Raw genomic sequence first — 19,093 nt, 5'->3', positions numbered from 1 at the left:
AGCAGTGTTGAAGTCGCGTGGCAACACAACACTGCTGAGGAACTTGGTAAACCAGCACAATGCTCACTGGCTATCGCAGGGATTTCAAAAAGCGAAGTGGCAGTCCATTTGTGTTTGCCGCTGCCACTCTTCCTCTTTTCAAACAAACGAGCAGAGGTGTCATATGACGACTCGTTTCCTGGACTCTTTCACTTGCGTCGAGCAGCCGACTGTCAAATTTTCCGGTGTTCAGAAGCGCATTGAAAAGGTGAAAAGTTTCTTCAGAGGGGAACCACGCAGGATGGAGTTACAGTTTAAGGATGCCTTTTGGGTGAGCTTCTGCCATGATTCATTCATATACATGTATATATTTTTTTTAATTTTTGTGTTTTGGTTTGAGGACCAAGTTGACTGTGGAACACATAAATTAATTGGTCACTAATGTTTTTTATTAACTCATTCACTGCCATTGATGGCTTTAGACGTCAAAAATTCATTTGAACTATTTCTATTAGTTTAACATTTTTCCGACTTTTATTAAAACGTATAATTTTTTTATTGCATTTCATATAAAATTTGTGATTAATCGTAAGTTAACTATTGAAGTCATGTGATTAATTACAATCAAAAATTTTAATCATCTGACGACCTAATTTTTTTATCTACTTTTTTTTTTTTTTTTTAGAAAATATTATTAAAAATTAGGGTGTCAGGCAATTATTATTATTTTTTAAATGTAAATAATCACATGACTTTAATAGTTAACTCATGATTAATCACAAATTTTATATCTGGTCTAAATGTACAATATTTTTTTCCCTAGGTTTTCATATTCTTGTTGACAAAAGTGGGGAAAAAAATGTTAAATTAATAGAAATAGTTAAAATGAATTTTTGACGTCTATAGCCGTCAATCGCAGTGAATGAGTTAATATTTTCTTTGTGTTTTTTGTGAAACATTTACTGTTGGGAAACCTACTGTATAAACATGGTTTTAAATGTTTTTTTTTTTTTTTTTTTACAACCACCAGCATTGAAACTGAAAAAAAGAATTCCAATACAGTACCTGCAATTCAAAACTGAAGCACCCGGTACTAATGTTAGTTCTATTGTGCATGTCTGATGAGTCACACATTTGGTTCAATTTTGTATTCTTTAAGGTTACATCATTTATTCCCATTGCATTTTCTGTTTAAAACTGAATGTTACTAAGCTGCGGATGTAAACATTGTGGTCTTTGTCACTTATTTGATTAATAAAAAAGAGAGAGCTCAGTATTGTTCATTTGTTAATCTTAAAAAAGATATGAACTAATACAGTATCGGCAAATGTGAAAGCGTCTACTGGCAGATTTTTGCTATTCACTAATATTGTGATTATGTTGTCTAAAGTGCATTAACCTATTAAGAACACTTAACGTGTAATTGCATCTCTTGCAAAAGCAAACTGGAGATGTGAAAGTATATTACGGGCAAATTCCTGCCTACGTGAAATTAAATGTGTAAATGTTTTACCAAACAAAATGTCATGCACATCTGATATCACTGACTATTCAATAAGTATTTAATAAATACAATTTAATACATTAAAATACTTTCAACACTAGGAAAACAGCATTTGTTGCCTGTCCCCACTTTCAAAAATTTGCCTTTACCACGAACTATAATACATTTAAACAGTATTTATTTTTTTTTTTACTTCTGTTACTCCTTATTATATAGTTTTGTTTTTTTAATATTTGAAGTATAATTATAACGTATCACAACTATGCTTATAATATATAAAATAAAACTATTATTTATAGTAATATAAATACAATTACATTATTTAGCAAAATAAGTTATATTATCACAACTGTACTTGAAAAAATAAATAAATTATATATTAATAAAAAAATAAACAATTGAATATTCCACAAGTCACATATACAGTAGTCGACGGGTAGTTGCATCATTCAGAACTGCTGCAGACAATGGGAAATTCTGACTGAGCAGCAATTGAGACCAGAGATTCCTAAATTGAATAACCTTCATCTACAGTAAGTAGGCAATAACGTCTTTTTTTTTTTGCAGCTTGGCAACATACCACCTTTTTGACCTTGGGAATAAATAAATAAATTCACCTTGGAGTCCAATAATCTGGCCCCATTGATTATGTCTAACATTAGTGTGTTCAGGGCCTTTCCTTCCAAAAAACAAGACACATTAGAAGTGGGGGAAAAAAAAATTTCACAAACTGAAAGCTGATGGCTAATGTTGTCAATGTTCGTCCAGGGAGTGAACTTCATTAGCAACGCCGGCTATGAGGCCATCATCCAGAGACTAAACGATGGTCGGCGGACGTGCAAAGACATGGAGGAGCTGTTAAAAATGAGGTGGGCCTGTTAACTTGCAAGGTTATGTAAGTGATGTCACCCTGACACCACATTGTGGTCGTCTTGTCTGTCACAGGGCTTCCGCCGAGGAAAAATATGGCAAAGAACTAGTCGCCATCTCACACAAGGTTGGGGGTTTCTATGAGATCTGGTGGGTGTGCGTGGGTTTGCACTGCAGAGATTGTGTTAAGACGTTGCCCACGTCACATCCTCTAAGCATGCGTTTGTTTCCACAGCACGCTGAGAACGTCCATTGATGAAATGAAAACGCGTAAGAGCAACATACAGTATATATATTTTTTTTTTTTATTGAAGAATACGTGTTAAGAAATGGAACTGATAGGTAACTTGCGTGTCCACGTTTCAAGCCTTGTATACTTTTTGTTTGATTCTTTCCCAGAAACGGAAATGATTGGCAACTTGCACATCCAGTTGTCTGGCCTTTTAAGGGAAGAGGCAAAAAGCATTGAGCAGTTCAGAGAGAAGCAGAAAGAGGAAAGAAAAAAGGTACTTAAAATATATATATATATTTTTAGTTAATTTAAAGTTTCTTTAATGCCACAAATGTTTTAACGCGCAATTAATGACCGCCCAATACTTGGAAAGCCTGTACTGGAGGAATTCCAGTAGCAACGCAGCAGACACGTCCACGTCAAAATCTAGCAGTTAATACATTTAATAATAATAGTACAGTATCATAGCCTACATATATTTGCGGAGACTGGGGTCAAGTTGTATTTTACAATTTACAAAAAACAAAAACAAAAAGTTACTTCATGATTAAGATTAGATAGCTTTTAATACGGAAAGAAAAATGCACTGAGCTGTCACATTCTAACAAATGCAATTATGCCATCTAGACCGACTTTTTAATTTCAACTCAATTTTATGAATTATTATGAAATTACTGTATCAATGACTAAAAGATGCAGCCATAATTCTATTTAACTTTTTTTTTTTTAAATCCACTTTTATGTTAACAAGAGTATTAAAACTTAATGTTAAAAATATTTCATTGTACATTTTATTGTACATTAACTCATTCACTCCCAGCCATTTTTACAGAAGCAACCCCTCTTCGGTCACGGCTGTTTTACTGGATTTTGAGTGTAATTTCAAGGCCCACCGAATATTGTGTTCTATTGCTATAAAAACATGGAACCTACCAAAAGAAAGATTAGAGTCTCTCCTTTCATCAGGAAAAAAGAAGTATATTTCTATCTGTTTCTGTTTTGCAGCAATTCGCATTAGAATCTAGCTAAGTTTCATCATTATTCACAAATCTGTTTAAAACTGGGGGGAAAATAGCTCTTTGCAATATGGCCCTGGTTGATCTCTTATACTCTGCTGCCACCTGCTGGCCGTTTTTGTAATAACTACCATTGCTTCAAGCATTCTCTTCAGTTCTGAGGCTGCATCAAAGCCTTCTGTATGCTCTAGCATAAAAATAAAAAAACACACATAAAAACTGTATAAATATGTATTTGGGAGCATGGCAATATTTAAAATAGAACGTATTTATACGTTTTTGGGAGCAAATGAGTTAAGAACAAATATAAAATTTGCGTGTGTGTGTGTGTATATATATATATATACAGGGTGTCCATAAAGTCTCTTTACCATTTAAAAAAATTATTAAAAATGCAATTGATTAGATATTTTATTCAGATTTGTTCTATTGTATTCAGTGTTTAAAAAAAACACACAGTGTTTATCATTACTGACCTTAAGCAAAGGATTACTGATGCCATTGCCACAATTGATGAGGCTGTGCTACAGCGAACATGGCAAGAAATCGAGTACCGTCTTGATGTGCTTCGTGCAACTAATGGTGCCCATGTAGAAGTGTATTAAAAGAGGTAAAAAAAAACCTTTAATAAATGCTGAATACAATAGAACAAATCTAAATAAAATATCTAATCAATTGCATTTTTAATACATTTTTTTAAATGGTAAAGAGACTTTATGGACACCCTGTATATATATATATTTGTTTTTTTAAATAGTTGACATTTGATTGTCCTTCCTCATCAGCTGGAATTCACCATGGACAAGGTCCACAAGAGCAAAGTGTCCTTCTACAAGAAAACAATTAATGTAAGGTCAACATGTCAGAAAAATTCCAGGACTGATGTAATATAAGTGTGTCATTTGTTGGTCATATGACTGCTTTGTGGGTGTGGGTGTTCTTTATGATGTGTCATCTCATGGTTCGCAGTTTAGTATGCTTGGTTGGCCGTGCATATCTAAGCATATATGCATTTGTGTGTTAATCCCATAAGGGAACAGCCTTAAATCTCACTTGCATTTTGTTGTTGTTGAGGGTTGACTCATTTAAAAAAAATAATAATAAAAATTACCATCTACTTCTTTCCGTGCTTGCTATCACATATTTGTGTTTTTTGTTGTTGCACGTGTCTCCAGTCTGAAAGACAGTACGAGCAACGCTGCAGGGAGGCAGATGAGGCCGAGCAAACGGCGGATAGGATGAGCAACGCTTCCACAGCCACACCCAAACACATAGAAAAGGTAAATGATCAAGTCTATGATGAGTATTGGCTATAACTTGTTTTAAATATTCATTCACACCCCCAAAGGACCCATGTGATTAAAAAAAAAATGAATTGTTTACAGCTGAGCAACAAATCCAAACAGTGCAGGCAAGCTGCAGAAGAGGCCGGTGAGAACTATTTGTTCTGCACTTCTCTTTTATTGAGGATGTCAAAACCCATCTATTCAAACTGATGCCGTTGTGACATAAAATAACATCCACTCTGTTTAGTCAGTGTGACAAATGCAAATTCTGTGTTTTAAAATTGTATGCTTGATCTTGTAATGATCTAATAGAGCGACAGTACAAATCCAACATTGAGCAGCTGGACAAGATCCGTCAAGAGTGGGAATTAACGCACATCAACACGTGTGAGGTAACTTGTCACATGTGACAATGTCCCAGTATATTGACCAAGAGAGGAAAACACAATCCATTCTAAAGAGTACAAGCTTAACCCAAGAGCGGCAATACCCATTTTGTGTCCTCAATGAGGATGTGCAATACTTCCTATGATAAGACAATGAAACAAGTCACTAATTTGCAAACTTCCTATGTTAGGCACAAAACTTTGTTATGAGGTTGATTTGAGGTTACACATTGTCATTGTACAACAGATCACCAAAATGTCCTATGCTCGGTGTTGTAAACGTTAATTTCCCAATCACGTTTTCTTGCAGATGTTTCAGCAGCAGGAAGCGGAGCGCCTGAAGGCCCTGAGGAACGGTTTGTGGGTGCATTGTAACCATTTGTCCATGCAATGCGTGAAGGCCGATGAAGTGAGTCGTCACACATCTAAAGTAATCAGCTCAGCTTTGCAAACCAAAAACGACTTATAATGTCTGCTCCTTTCAGTGTTATGAAAGTGTGAGGCAAATACTGGAGAAGTGTGACGTTATCGCCAACATGAACTGCTTTGTGGGGATTAAAGGCACCGGCTCCAGCCGTCCCGGTAGGCGGGCCCGCCTTATTTGAATACGACACGGGAGAATATTTTCATGTTATCGCTGATCAAGATATCTTTCACTGACTCTTTTCTTGCTCTGTAGCTCCCATTGAATACCAAAACTACTACGAGAGGGATGCCACAGAGGTCCGAAATGGAAGCATGGGACTTGTAGGCGGAGTCATGAAAAAGTCTGAACAACACATTGGGTTGACAATCACGCAACCGATAACAATTGTTAAGGTTATATACTGTTCCCATTTGTAGGTTTTCAAATCTCCTTCAAGGGAATTCTCTAGCTGGCTCCAGTATGAGCCTTCATAAAGATCCGAGCGCAGACAGTACAGGTAAGACAAATACAGAAACTTGAATTTGAATCATTTTACATTTGAATTGCTCAAATATAATTTGAATGAAATCAATTTAATTTTATTGTTTAATTTGAATCATTAAATTGACATTTTTAATCTGAATTGCACAATTTGAATTATATGGAACGCAAGTCAAAATTAAGAAATGTATATCAGTTTACCTGATACAGTATTTGATCCTCACTGAAAGTTTAATTCTGTAGGCTGCATATTCACATTCAGTTTTCCAAATACAACTTTAGTTCTTCTCATTCCAATTTTTGAGCACGCGACACGGACTCTCTCAGGAAAGATGAATCTTCTAAGCAGCTTTTAACACTTATTATGGCACCTTTCTTTAAACTTTGTGATAAAAGTCATCAGGACAGGGAGGGATAAATATAAATATAGAGGACCAAAAGTCCAAATAAAACCCGATATAAAAAATATAATTAAGTAATTTAATTAAATAAATAAAACACACACAAAAGATATATAAACATATATAAATAAAATCAAAAAATAAATATATAAATAAATACAAGTAAAAAATAAATACAAAAATAACAAATGTAATTCATTTTTTTTTATATATATATAAATTTGGAAATACAAAAATAAATATATACATAGAATTAAATATCAATAATAAATTTGCTCTGCTCTCACATTTATTTTATGCTCCAGACGCTGAGGTGCATCATGAAATGCTATTCAAATGAGGGGGCGGTCCTAAGTGTGTCAGCGAGTATGTCTCGATTTATTGCCCCCCAAGCCTCAACTAACATCATACCTGCACTAAACTCCATTCTCTAAGCATTACTGACACCTAGGGGTAGAAACAGCACACAGCACATAGACAGACCGTGCACTTATTGCTACATGAGAACGAAGTTCAGTATGTAAAAATGCTCACCGCAACACCCTGTGATATAGTGAAAACTCTGTGATATGAAATTAGCTACGTAAGAGGTTAACATTTGCAATAAAGTGAGACTGTTAACAATATGACGAGGAACGACTGTATTTTGGACTGAGTTCGCAAGTTTTAAGTGCTACTTCTCGTGACGACATCATTTCTGCCCATGGTCTTTGAATAGTAACGGTGCACCTTTCCGGAATGGGCCGCACATTTAGTTCTTTAATTGACTGGACTACTAACTCCACAGGGGACTATGAAGACGTCTATAGCGCCATCCCTAGGATTCACGGGTCCCAACAGAGCGAAGAGTACAAGGCCGTGTACGAGTACGTGGCCCAGGTCCGTCCTTGGCTCGACTTTCACTGAATTGTTCCACTGAATGAAAAGAAGTCACTGCTGAAGGTGCTTGATTTTTCTTTAGAGAGACGACGAGCTCTCCATGTCTGCTGGCGACGCCGTGCTCGTCACGGATCAGGGTGAAGACGGCTGGTGGATGGTGCAGCGCGATGGCCAAATGGGGCTGGTTCCAGGCTCTTACCTTGCCAAAGAATGACTTTGAACAACGCAACTAGAAGGACTTGTCACTAATTATTTGTGAATAATGTATTTTATTTTTCACTTGTATTAAAATCTTAAATACAATTTTCATAGTGTTTAATTTTGCAGAGCCTTCCTAATGAGAAATATCGTAAAAATACAAGCTGCCCTTCTGTAAAGCCTACAAGCATCGTTTGTTGCACTAATTTCTCTAGAATTTCCGAACCCGACCCGAGTCACTGCACTCCTTTACAACTTCATTACATTCTTAGCAGTCACATGCTACGAGTTGACAAAAATTCTAGAACTACAATTTATGTACAGAGGACTGTAAAACAGCTTCCAGCATAACAGGAGACAGTAGTGTACAACATTAGCAGGAGTATTCATGTTGAAAATCACTGCATCTTGACATTATAAGGTCGAACAGTCTTACAAATTAAAGAGGAAATCATCCTGTGCACTTCCTCCATCCATACAAGGTCAATCACGCATTCTCAGCAACCGTTGGAAGAATTTGGACTACAGCTTTGGGTTGCAAAAAATAATAATAAATCATGCAGCTTCAGTGTCTTAATGTTAGTGTGTTAATGGATTCACCAATGAGTCTGAGCAGGAGACGCTCAAGCGTAGGTGCCTCCTGTGATGAGGAGCTGGTAGGCGGGATCGTTTCTCCTGCGGCACAGCACGACGCACGCCGACAACATACCCAGAATCTTGTAGGGATGGGAGAGAAGAAAAAGTATGTTTTTATTGCACAGTCATACATTTCTTCATTCATTCATTCATTCATTGGATATTTCATTAGGTCACTGTGTGCAATATAAAATGTATAAATACGTCTTTGGGACACTTAACACGTTTAAAATCGAACGTATTTATACGTTTTTGGGAGCAAATGAGTTAAAAGCAGTTTAAAAAGTCAGGTTGATTTCCATCCAGTTCTAGCACACTTTGGTGGCTATTTTTTTAGTTTAATTTTCACAAAGCGTGTTTTGGTCCTATGTTTAAAATCCACGCTATTGGTCAGATGAAGGGGAACGTAATAATTATTTTTACAATATTGTGAGTTTTTTTTTTTTTTTAAACGCCAAACTTCCCACAAAAACGTGATAATTATCGTATCGTGATGTTTGGATATCGTTACATCCCTAGTATCTATCCGATACCAATACCTGGTATCAGTACTCGCCCATCCCTAACTTTTTCTTCATAATCACCCAGCCTGAGTGGTTTAGAACTACCGTTTGAAAAAAAAAAAAAAAAAACTGTTTTGTTTTGTTTTTATTCTAAGGAACTGCATACTCACTTGGATGTAAAATAATTACTATCTTGGTCTGGCACTGCTAAAAAAACTTCGTGAAACAGGAAATGCATGCACCGAACACCTGTGATCACACATCAGTGAGTGTACGCTGCGTTAAAACTTCTATAATTGTATCGGTAAATGGCATCGGCCCGTTATTTGTTAGTACTCGCTGATACCGATGCCAGTGTTTTAATGCAGCATCGGTGCCCCTCCCGATACTGGTATTGGCACAACACTGTTTAGAACACAAAACAACTACAGCTAACGCAGTCGACAAATCCAATGTATTCTGATGCGATACAATAACATACCTGGATGGCAGCAAAAGTCAGCGCAATCCAGATGACATACATCATAATCTCCTTCAACTTCTTCACAACCAGAGCCTCACAGCCCTAAAACCCAGACAATACACAAAAGATCCGGATAAACTAATTCAGTTGCTACTTAAACAAATGTGAAGATTATCATCATCATCATCATTTTTACTTCTTGGTAGAGTTCTTCATGACGAGTTAGGGACCCCGTGCAGAGTCCACCAACTTCAACGTTGCAACAGCTGATGGGCACGCTGTTGTTCTTGGATGTTTCAAACCAGCGCGTGTCCCGCCAGTCGGAGTAATTGCGGATGCCGCAGCATTGGAGCTGCACAAACAAATCGGTGTGCTGAGTAAGAGTGCCCACATGTTCTCACTTGTTTATTTCTTGTGCGTCCTCACCTGTTTCTGAATGTAGTCGATGGCGCGGCTCTGTGCGTTACTGTTGGTGCCGTTGTACTCCTCGTATACTTTATGGATGGAACCATTCACGTCATCTTCAACCTGGCAACGAAATATGACTTAAGTATTCCACGCCGGGTTCCACATATAGTTTAATTTTATTTTATTTTTTTTAAACACCCCCCACTTGTATGACTTTCTCACCTTTGCTCTGTAAATATATCCGAGAACCACAACAGCCACTTCAGTCAGGAAAACCAGCAGCAGAATTAGGACGAACTGATTGATTCATGAGAAATATAAAACAAAATGAAAAGCCATACGCTCCCAAGAAAATTGTTTTGGTCATTCTCACAGCAATATCTTCACACGTTCACGGTTTGTACTGACCGTCTTGAGTCCGCAGTGGCTCTCCCTCACAGTGGCGCAGCATCCGATGAGGCCGATGAGGAAAAGGAGCGCCCCGGCCGCCATGATGACGACCGCCGGGACCAGCGTGTAAACGTCTTCGAAAAAGTGGTCGTAGTCATCGTATGTAATGAAGACGTACGCGCCGGCGTAGCAGAGGATGCCAGCTGCCGCCTGTTGGTGAGCATTGCATAAATTGCTCCTTTTTTTCCACTCACATCATAGAACAATATTAGACCAAAAGTCTTCATGTGTGGGGAAAGTTGAGACACTCTCGGATCATGACAGTGAAATGGAATATAGCCAATCATGATGCAACCTGACTGAGAAATAAGGAAGTTTTATCTGACAGGTTTTTAGTGTTTCGTCTTCTTTGTTTTTTGTTAGCTCACATTTTATCATGTGAGATTTCTGTTTTGGATGACACCGTTTTTGAATTGCAGCAAGATTATAGCATTGGAATGGCCATAATTACCGTTTTGAATATATTTACAAAGTAAATTAGGTAATTATAATGACTTTCCTACGGTGTTAGTATATGTTTGTTATAGACTATGGCACGCTCAAACATGTGTATATTTCAACCCTAATTTATTTCATTTAAGTTAGCCATTAATGGCGCTACACCAGGGCCAGGGGCGCCAAAGAGCCTGTCAGAAATCTATGTATGCTACAAAAATAAAATAAAATAAAAAACATTAAAAAATTCACAAGTTAGCATTCTGTTCCAAACCAATTCCCACTTGTGTATTTGTGCCACACCTGTACCCCATGAAGCCTAATATTAATTTCACAATTACCAACTTCTTAAATTATTTTGTGATTTGAAGTGTTGATATTGTTGATGTTGAACGGATAGTAATTGTTCCTCGTTAATTGTGCATATGGCACAAACTACACTTGTGATTAAAATGCAGTGCTTATTTTTGCCATGACCCGCCTCCTGCTGGTGGTATTTTGAACGGCTCTGATTGGTCAACCGCCGGGAGCAATCTACTGCATTCTTGGTAAGGCATGTATGACCTTTTTTTTTTTTTTTTTTTTTTTTTACCGTGATTAGGATCAGTAAGTAGGCCGTGAACAAGTTATTTTCGTGTGATGTAAATGCTGTCGGTAATTGGTTATTTTTGTCGTGAGTCAGCTCTATGTGTAGTTCCCACCTAGCTTCACCCACCTCTTCTTTTCTCAAAGTTTTCCATTTTGTTTTGCCACAAAATATAGGCTGTTACCTACATTACCAGCCTAAAACTAACCGTCAGAATAACTGTTCAATTATTCAATAAACGCGTGAAACAAAACCTCGTTTACAACTATCGACTGACTGCAAAAAAAAAGTATAAAAATATTAAATAAAACTAAAATGTACAGAGCGGTATTTGAACCAGTGTCCGAGCACTTTCAAGGGGAGCGTTCTACACTTCTACCCATTGCAGTTGTCGCGCGTTTCACGGCAAATGTTAGGGGCCATATTGCCGGTCACGGCAAAATAACCACTGCGTGATGAAAATCTGTTAGCATCCGGAGGGGGGGGGATTCAGTCGCGGTGCCTGCATTTAGCATTCAGTTTGTGTGTCATTCTTTTCTCCATGTTTGATTGTTGTTGTTTTTTTGTTCCGATCAACATATTTAATGAATTAATTCAAAAAACACGTTTGCCTGAAGTTCTACCGCTAACCGAAAAGTTGTACTATTTTCAAACTAATGTCAGTTTGTTTAAAAAGGTCGGCTGCAGAGATAGCAAGGAAGCTAGCCTAAGCAACCAAACTAGGCACAAAGTTGCCACAAATAAATATTAGTAGCTAGCTAGCCGGCTAGCTCACTAGAGGCTACGCCGTGGCGCGCAACAACAACAAAATAATCCATAAACTTACCCAAAATATGAGGTTTAGAAAGACCAAGACGGTCTTTGAGGAAGTGATACCACACTGGCCCATGGCCAACACTAGAATTTAAGCCTGTGCTTTGTTTTAAGATGCTACTTTAGACAAAGACATACCCTACCCTTTACTCTACATTCGTTCGTGTGTGGGTCGGAATATTGTTGTAGAGCCGCCACAGTATAACTGAAAGACGCAAAGATGGAGATTTGCTGACATCTAGCGGTAGTAGATGTTATTGAGCGGTACAACACTCGTGAGCTGGCGATAGCCAGATTGATATTGTGATTCACTCATTGTGATACTCAAATGCTGACTAAATGGTAAATTCTCGTTTAGTTTTTTTTTTCGTTTTTTTTCTCTGGAGAGCTCAATATTGTTCATTTGAAATGTCATCATCATTGCTCTCCTTTTTCTTTTCTTTTTTGTATGTGGGTGTGTGTTTGTGCATGTGTGTGTGTGCGCGTGCGTGCGTGTATTCATTAGTGCACCTAAAACCTATTAAAAAATCCCATACCGTTTACCTAAACCGAACACTTCAGAATCCAGCCAGAGTCGTGGGGCCGTCAGGAGACCCGAAGAAGGACCAAAGAAAAGAAAGGAAAGTGAAGTCCAGCACCGACCAGACATCACCCACCAGGCCACCAACCAGAGTCCTTCACCAACCCCAGAGACATCTAAATTCCAACAAATCAGGGAGACCTCAAGGGCCCAAAGGAGAGACTGAGGAAAGGTAGGAAGGACAGACGAAGCAGAGTGAGATCCACAGACACCAGCCTCCACAGATTCAATGACCTGAGGAAGAAGCAGATTGTGTCTGAGTTTCGATAGATGCTGGTGAGGTGGATCGGGCATGCATGAAAATCTCCACCAAAGAGGGGAGCCGTCGACCCCCGCTAGGACAGAGCAAGCGCAACACCTCAGGGCCCCCCAGGCCGCGGCAGCGCCAAAGGACGACCCCCGGGCCCCGCAGGGGCCACCGGCCGGAGAGCAAACACAGGAGCAGGAACGCCCCCCACCCCAACGCGGCCCGCGCCCCAAACCCAACGCAGCAGGACGGGGCACTGCAGGCACGCCAGGCACCCCACTGGTCCACAGCCCCCGCTCCCCCCACGACCCCCTCCCGCCCCCATCCACCCCAGCCCAGCCCCAGCCGCCCCCAGAACCCCCCCCCCCCAGTTGTGTGGTGCATTAAAATTGGAGGGGAGATCAAATTGAATTGGCTCCATCTGTTGGCCAAATGGCACAATGACATTTTCAGTGACTCCAATTACTGAGCAGAAGTTACTCTATCGTGATTATTTTGAAAAGCGGCTGATAAAAATAGACTAACCGAATCAATTGGGCTCTAATCTGCCTTGTTGAATGTTAATTGCTTTTTGTACAAATGAAGGAGGAAATCGGTGAAGAACAATTGGAAGTGAGATTTTATTTGAAATGTGTGTGAAATGTGATTCACAGACAGAGAATGTCAGCAACAAGGTCTTTCCCTCTGGGTTCTCTTCCAGAATGCAGCCACTGCCGTTACTAACATGTACAAAGGTGAGTCATGATATCGGAAAAAAATCATTTGTAGTTGTTTGTTTATTTCTATTGTTCAAAGTGGCGGTTTTCACAAACAACTGGAGGAGTGAGTACATGAATTATGCTTAAGTTTAACGTTGTGTGGCCACGGTTAGCGTGCTTGTTTTGTCTCAGTGGGTTGTTTGTAATTGTGTTGATTTCTACTGTGCAAGGTGGCAGTTATTGAGAGATTGATTATATATCATAGCATGTAACTTGAGTTATTCAAGATGGGACGCTTCCTTTTCCTTTTCCTTGAGAGCACAAATTTGAATCGCAAACACTTTGTTCTTTCCGAACTTTACAAGCCAACTGAAAGTTTACTGTCAAACTAAACTGAATAAAGATATGCATTTAACTAAGCACCACAGAACTGTCTGAGGAAAGTTTGGTAGCTTAATGCTAAACGCTGTACACGGGCATAGAAAACTAACATTGCTGTTGGGGTGTTAAAATCCTGTAAGAAATGGATTTTTGAACTCAAATGGTGCTGCTAGCGCATATAACAAGACTTCCAAGCATATATTCTTTATCCTCTGCAAAAACAGCAAATATGATCTCATTTTACTGGGTAGTTATGACCGTCTTCTTTGCGCTGCTGCCATATAGCTTCGTAGTGCAAATTCAATTCTTTACATTCTGTTGAATTGGGTCATTACGGGCGGCGGTGCTGAGCATGAGTAAGTGTTGTTGTTTTTGTCGTGGTCTAGAGAGCATGGAGGCCCGCCAGTGCAGCTAGGACCTGGGGATCCAGATCGGCTACCAGCGCCGGAACAAGGAGGTGATGGCCTGGGTGAAGAAGCGGCGGAGAACCATCCGGCGGGAGGATCTCATCAGCTTCCTGTGCGGCAAGAACCCCCCTCCCAGGGCGTCCCGAGCCCCGCCCCGGGGAGCTACGGTAGCCGCCAGCCGGCCGCCGCCGCCCGAGACGGGCAGCTCCGTGGAGACGGGCCTGCAGCCCTTCAGAGAGGCGTTTACAGTTGGGGTGTAACGATAACGGCAATATTGTGATATCGCAATGTTAAAACTGCCACAATATATCGTCGTCATCATGTCACGATATTAAAAGCAGCACATGGGAGGAAAAAAAAACGGATTGATTTCTATTTGTGCAGTTCTAGCACCCTCTGGTGGCTAGTTTTTTAGTGCAGTTAAATTTTCGGAAGACATGTTTTGGCCCTTCTATGTTTAAAATCCATGCTAATGGTCAGATGAAGGGGAACGTAATATGATTGTGAATCGAGTCAATATGTGGAAGAACTCAATATGTATATATACTGAGGCACATACTCATTCAGATACAGATTTCAGCATATTGACAGTAATTGCTCACTTATTTCTGTATACAGCCATTTGCAAACATCTGTTTTTACTTTGAAAAACAATAACCAAATCGGTAACATCAATCCCCCTTTTTTTAATCACTATACAGATAGGAAGTACCAATCGCTGGTTAATAAACGGTAAAAAATGGGGGGAGAATGCTTTTGTAATACACTTTAATGCAGAAAGAATAATTGGTTGAGTAATCGATCGATTAATAATCAATTAAAAAAATATTTGATAGTGACGCCACTAGTTGACATGGTGGAAAAACTAGTTTCATTCTAGAAGGCAAGAGTGTGGAAGTCAGCCTTGAGTCTGCGGCGATCTCAACATTGGTGTTGTTACTATATGTGGTAAATATTGTAAAGACAAAAAAGTTAATGGATTTAATTTTGGCACGAAGGTTTTGGCGTGACGCCGGCGGAAAAATCAAACGTGGATTCAATTTAGAACACTGAATTTGTCATTCGAGCGTCCCTTCAGACTGCACTGTTAGGTTGACAACGTGACGAAGCAATTTTATGATTTGTTCACACTGACACATTTTGACATGTTCAGTGAAACAAATGTTTACTTTTGAGCCGCGTGCTCTGGATTTTGAGAAACAAAATAACTTTTGCAGGGGATCTTTTGCGATTTGTACAAATGGCCCTGAGAAATGCACATGTAATGTTTTGCTGACCTGAGAAATGAAGACCTTTCCAGCATGCATTATTGTGATCTTTTTTTTTAATCTTGCACCTGACGAGTACCCCGTGTTTAAACTAAACTAATTGCAAAACCACAATGAAATGCAAGTATATTTTACTCCACCATTTTTGTGCTTTAACTACATTTCTCAACTGATTCAAACCATTCCAACTTCAACATGTTCCAAAAATTCACGCTTTGTGGGCTATTACTTTTCTCATTCCTAACTTTCACCGCTTTCCCACAATTCATGGCAAAAATCCAAATTCAATCGAAGACGTTCCACAATTCAGTTGAAATTAAAAATGTTGAGCCCATTCAAGTCACACTCCCCCAATTACCACATGCCATTTTTTTTGTTGTGCCAAAATGTTGTACAATTTTTTTTTAAAGATGTATTGGTTTGGGTTAGAGCTCGAATCGTTCCAATTCAAGTCATTCAATTCGATATAATTTTATCTATTTCCATATCGTTTAAATCATTCAATTCCCAGATTTTCACTCACATATTGCACATTTTCACCAAAAACATTCCACATCATTCAATGCATGCATTTGGCCACTACCCTTCTAGTTAATTCTAAATCGTTCAATTGCATTTAATATCAATCCAAATATTTCAACATCATTCAACTTAACTTCAACAACTTTTTGTTCAATATGATTTCACGTTTCTATATTTTTCCATTCAGCATTTCAGCATTCACGTTTCCAATGAAAATAAAGACACACTTCGGCAAACGGAGGCTCGTTATCGGCAAAACACGCAAATATCGCCCTAATGTAACAACACAACACCTGCTTTTTAAAACATTTGTATTTGCTGGCTCATTCTCCTTAATGTCTCTCTCAGATGATATCGTTGTACTAATAATTTCCAGGATGCTAAATATACACATTTAAAGCAAGATTGACCTTTAGCCTTGAGTCAAAGACAGATACTCAGCCTCTTGTTATGAAGTGTTTCGAGAGGCTGATGGTGACTCGGCTCATGGGGGAGGTGGATGCACACTTAGACTCCCTTCAGTTTGCCTACAAGCGGGGTCGCGGCACTGGCGATGCTATCAACAGCATCACACACCTGGTCAGCAAACATCTGGACGTCCCTAAAGCTTATGCACGTGTGTTGTTCGTTGACTTTAGCTCAGCGTTCAACACAATGCAGCCGCACCTGCTTTTGGGTAAACTGAAGGAGATGAATGTGAACCCGTACATCTCGAGGTGGTATCACTCCTTCCTGACACAGCGCACACAGCAAGTCAGGGTCAACAGCTCCCTCTCGGAACCCAGATTGATAAGCACAGGCGCCCCACAGGGCTGCGTCAGCTCCCCGGTCCTCTTCACATTGTACACAAATGATTGTGTGACATCACACCCTGAGAACTTTATCATTAACTCTTTGACTGCCAAAAACGTTAAATAACGTTTAGTAAAATCCTAGGGAGTAGTGCCAAAGACGTTAAAAGACGTTTGTTTCAAAACAGAGGTGAAACTAACCATTTTCTATTGTTGATTACTGAAAAACAGAATAAGGTAGAAACAAACTTTTTTTTCTGATGAAAGATGAGAGTCCAATCATTCATTTGGTAGTATGTGTGTTTCCATAGTCCAAACACATAATCGTCTGTGGACCTTGAAAGATCAGTCAAAATGCTTAAATCGGCAGGCACCCACGGCATCCCTTTTCTGAAAACGTCTGGCAGTCAAAGAGTTAAGTTCTCTGATGACACAGCTATCGTCAGCTAGCTGCAGGCCGGCGCTAGCCCACTGGACTATTTCTCAGAAATAGAGAAATTTGTCCAGTGGTGTGACCGGAATCATCTTGTGCTCAATGTGGGGAAGACAGAGGAGGTGATATTTGATCCCAAAAACTGTTGGTGACCATGGGCCAGTCGTCATTAAAAACAATCACATCAGCCAGGTGGGTTCAATCTGGGGGTCCACATTGACAACACACTCAGCTGGAGGGTACATGTTGGAAGTCTCTGCTCCAAACTCCAACAGCGTCTCTATTTCTTACGCAGACTGAGGGTCTATGGAGTGGAGCAGAGGATCATGCTGTTGTTCTACCGGGCTGCATTGGAAAGTATCATCAGATACGGCATTGCGGCCTGGTACGGCAACCTGACTGTGCAGTCGAGGTCACGGATTGCCGGTCTGGTGCGGACTGCCATGAAGATCATGGGGGTCAGGAATCATCCTTCCCTACAGATGCTTTATGAGCGGTCCGTCACCGGACTGGCACAGAAAATTGTTAATGACCCGACTCACATTCTGCATCATGAGTTCCATCTCCTTCCGGCAGGAGATTTAGGGCCCCCAGAACCAGGCTGAACCGCCACAAGAACTCATTCCTGCCGACATCCATCAAACTGCTTAACAACCGACATTAACTCAGTGCAATAAGATATATGGTGCAATGTTGTGTACATACTCATGTGTGTGTATGTATATATATAGAAGTGTGTATATGTGTGTGTGTGTATATGGGTGTGTGCAATGCACTTCTCTACACATGTATACTCCTGTGAAGACTTCTGGGAAGTCTTCTACTTATTGCTGCACTTCTTATTTATTTAATTTTAATTTCATCTCTTTCTATTCTGGTGTTTTCTCAAACTGCAGCTGGACAGACTCCAGGAAAAAGTTCCCCACGGGGAAAATAAAAGTATATCGTATCTTATCGTATCGTATCGCAACTCCCATCCTGAGCTCGATACAAAATCACAACCTGTGTGGAACACATGACGGCAATGCTGGGAAGTCGACAAGGACAAATACTTACTCTTTTCACACTGTTTTTGTCACGTGCGCATCGCCCCCCCCCCCGTGCTTGTCAGCTAAGCAAGCATATAAAAAGGGCCCGGCAGCTCACATTGACACAAGATCTTCCTCACACAACTGAATCCAGACATGAAGATGGCGATGATGAAGTTGGCGATGATGATGATGGCGGTGATGATGACCGTGGTCATCATGGACGTGTCCAGCTGTCCCATGGGTCCTGAAACAGAAGGTACGCACTCACACTCAATCTGCTACCTGCCTTTTGGCCCATCTACCACGGGTGCTGACTCCTGTCTTTTTTTTCTTTGCAGATCCTTTCTGGGATACTTACCCGGATAATGGCGAGGGACCCTTTGAGGGTTACCATATCGAGTCGGAAGGGAGCAACGCTGACCCCAACTGGGATGGGGAGGGGCGCCAAGTCGTGACCGTCCATTCCTGGTCCGATGCGATGAATAACTTGTTCTACACCATCAAGTACTGGTTCCAGAATACCGAGATCGAGTAAACCGGGCCTGCCAATGGGTTTCCGAGGCCGATTGGATCAAGGTGTAACCAAACAGCTCCTGATTGGCTGTCTTCTGGTCATTTTTGCAATCACCACGTAGTAGTAGTAAATAAAGGCATTCCAAAAGAGATGGTTGTATCTTTTCACTGATATTCATCACAAAAAAACATGTCTTAGAAAGAGTGTTTGGAATGTGGTATTTATAATGTCACTTTAAATGCTAATCTGTTTAAAGGGATACTTGAGTC

General features: G+C 39.8%; 2 protein-coding genes and 1 long non-coding RNA gene across 5 annotated transcripts; 2 read left to right on the top strand and 1 right to left on the bottom strand.

Annotated features, from left to right (window-relative positions):
- The first annotated feature begins 163 nt into the window (after positions 1 to 163).
- pstpip1a (proline-serine-threonine phosphatase interacting protein 1a) lies at positions 164 to 7,763 on the top strand. 3 transcript variants are annotated; one of them, XM_077568256.1, is made up of 15 exons: positions 164 to 310; positions 2,252 to 2,352; positions 2,429 to 2,503; positions 2,589 to 2,623; positions 2,753 to 2,859; positions 4,387 to 4,449; positions 4,777 to 4,881; positions 4,987 to 5,032; positions 5,200 to 5,279; positions 5,584 to 5,682; positions 5,759 to 5,855; positions 5,953 to 6,040; positions 6,117 to 6,196; positions 7,369 to 7,460; positions 7,543 to 7,763. In XM_077568256.1, the coding sequence occupies exons 1-15, from the start codon at positions 164 to 166 to the stop codon at positions 7,672 to 7,674; spliced, it is 1,347 nt and encodes a 448-aa protein (XP_077424382.1). In that variant the 3' UTR covers positions 7,675 to 7,763. The 3 variants fall into 3 exon arrangements, with proteins under 3 accessions (XP_077424382.1, XP_077424383.1, XP_077424384.1); XM_077568257.1 differs by lacking the exon at positions 4,387 to 4,449; XM_077568258.1 differs by lacking the exons at positions 4,987 to 5,032; positions 5,200 to 5,279.
- Positions 7,710 to 12,159, bottom strand: tspan3a (tetraspanin 3a). The gene is made up of 7 exons (XM_077568260.1): positions 11,966 to 12,159; positions 10,077 to 10,268; positions 9,891 to 9,965; positions 9,687 to 9,788; positions 9,457 to 9,612; positions 9,279 to 9,362; positions 7,710 to 8,374 (listed from the first exon to the last, which is right to left on the bottom strand). Exons 1-7 carry the CDS (start codon positions 12,026 to 12,028, stop codon positions 8,282 to 8,284), a joined length of 765 nt encoding a protein of 254 aa, XP_077424386.1. The 5' UTR covers positions 12,029 to 12,159; the 3' UTR covers positions 7,710 to 8,281.
- A 6,238-nt stretch (positions 12,160 to 18,397) lies between these two features.
- On the top strand, positions 18,398 to 18,973 carry LOC144053075 (uncharacterized). Its single transcript, XR_013294322.1, has 2 exons — positions 18,398 to 18,566; positions 18,649 to 18,973. It is a non-coding gene; the product is annotated as an uncharacterized LOC144053075 (long non-coding RNA).
- Positions 18,974 to 19,093: the final 120 nt, after the last annotated feature.

This window comes from Vanacampus margaritifer, chromosome 6, assembly GCF_051991255.1.
Source record: "Vanacampus margaritifer isolate UIUO_Vmar chromosome 6, RoL_Vmar_1.0, whole genome shotgun sequence".
NCBI classification, from domain to species: domain Eukaryota; kingdom Metazoa; phylum Chordata; class Actinopteri; order Syngnathiformes; family Syngnathidae; genus Vanacampus; species Vanacampus margaritifer.
This window is presented reverse-complemented; position numbering and strand designations above follow the sequence as displayed.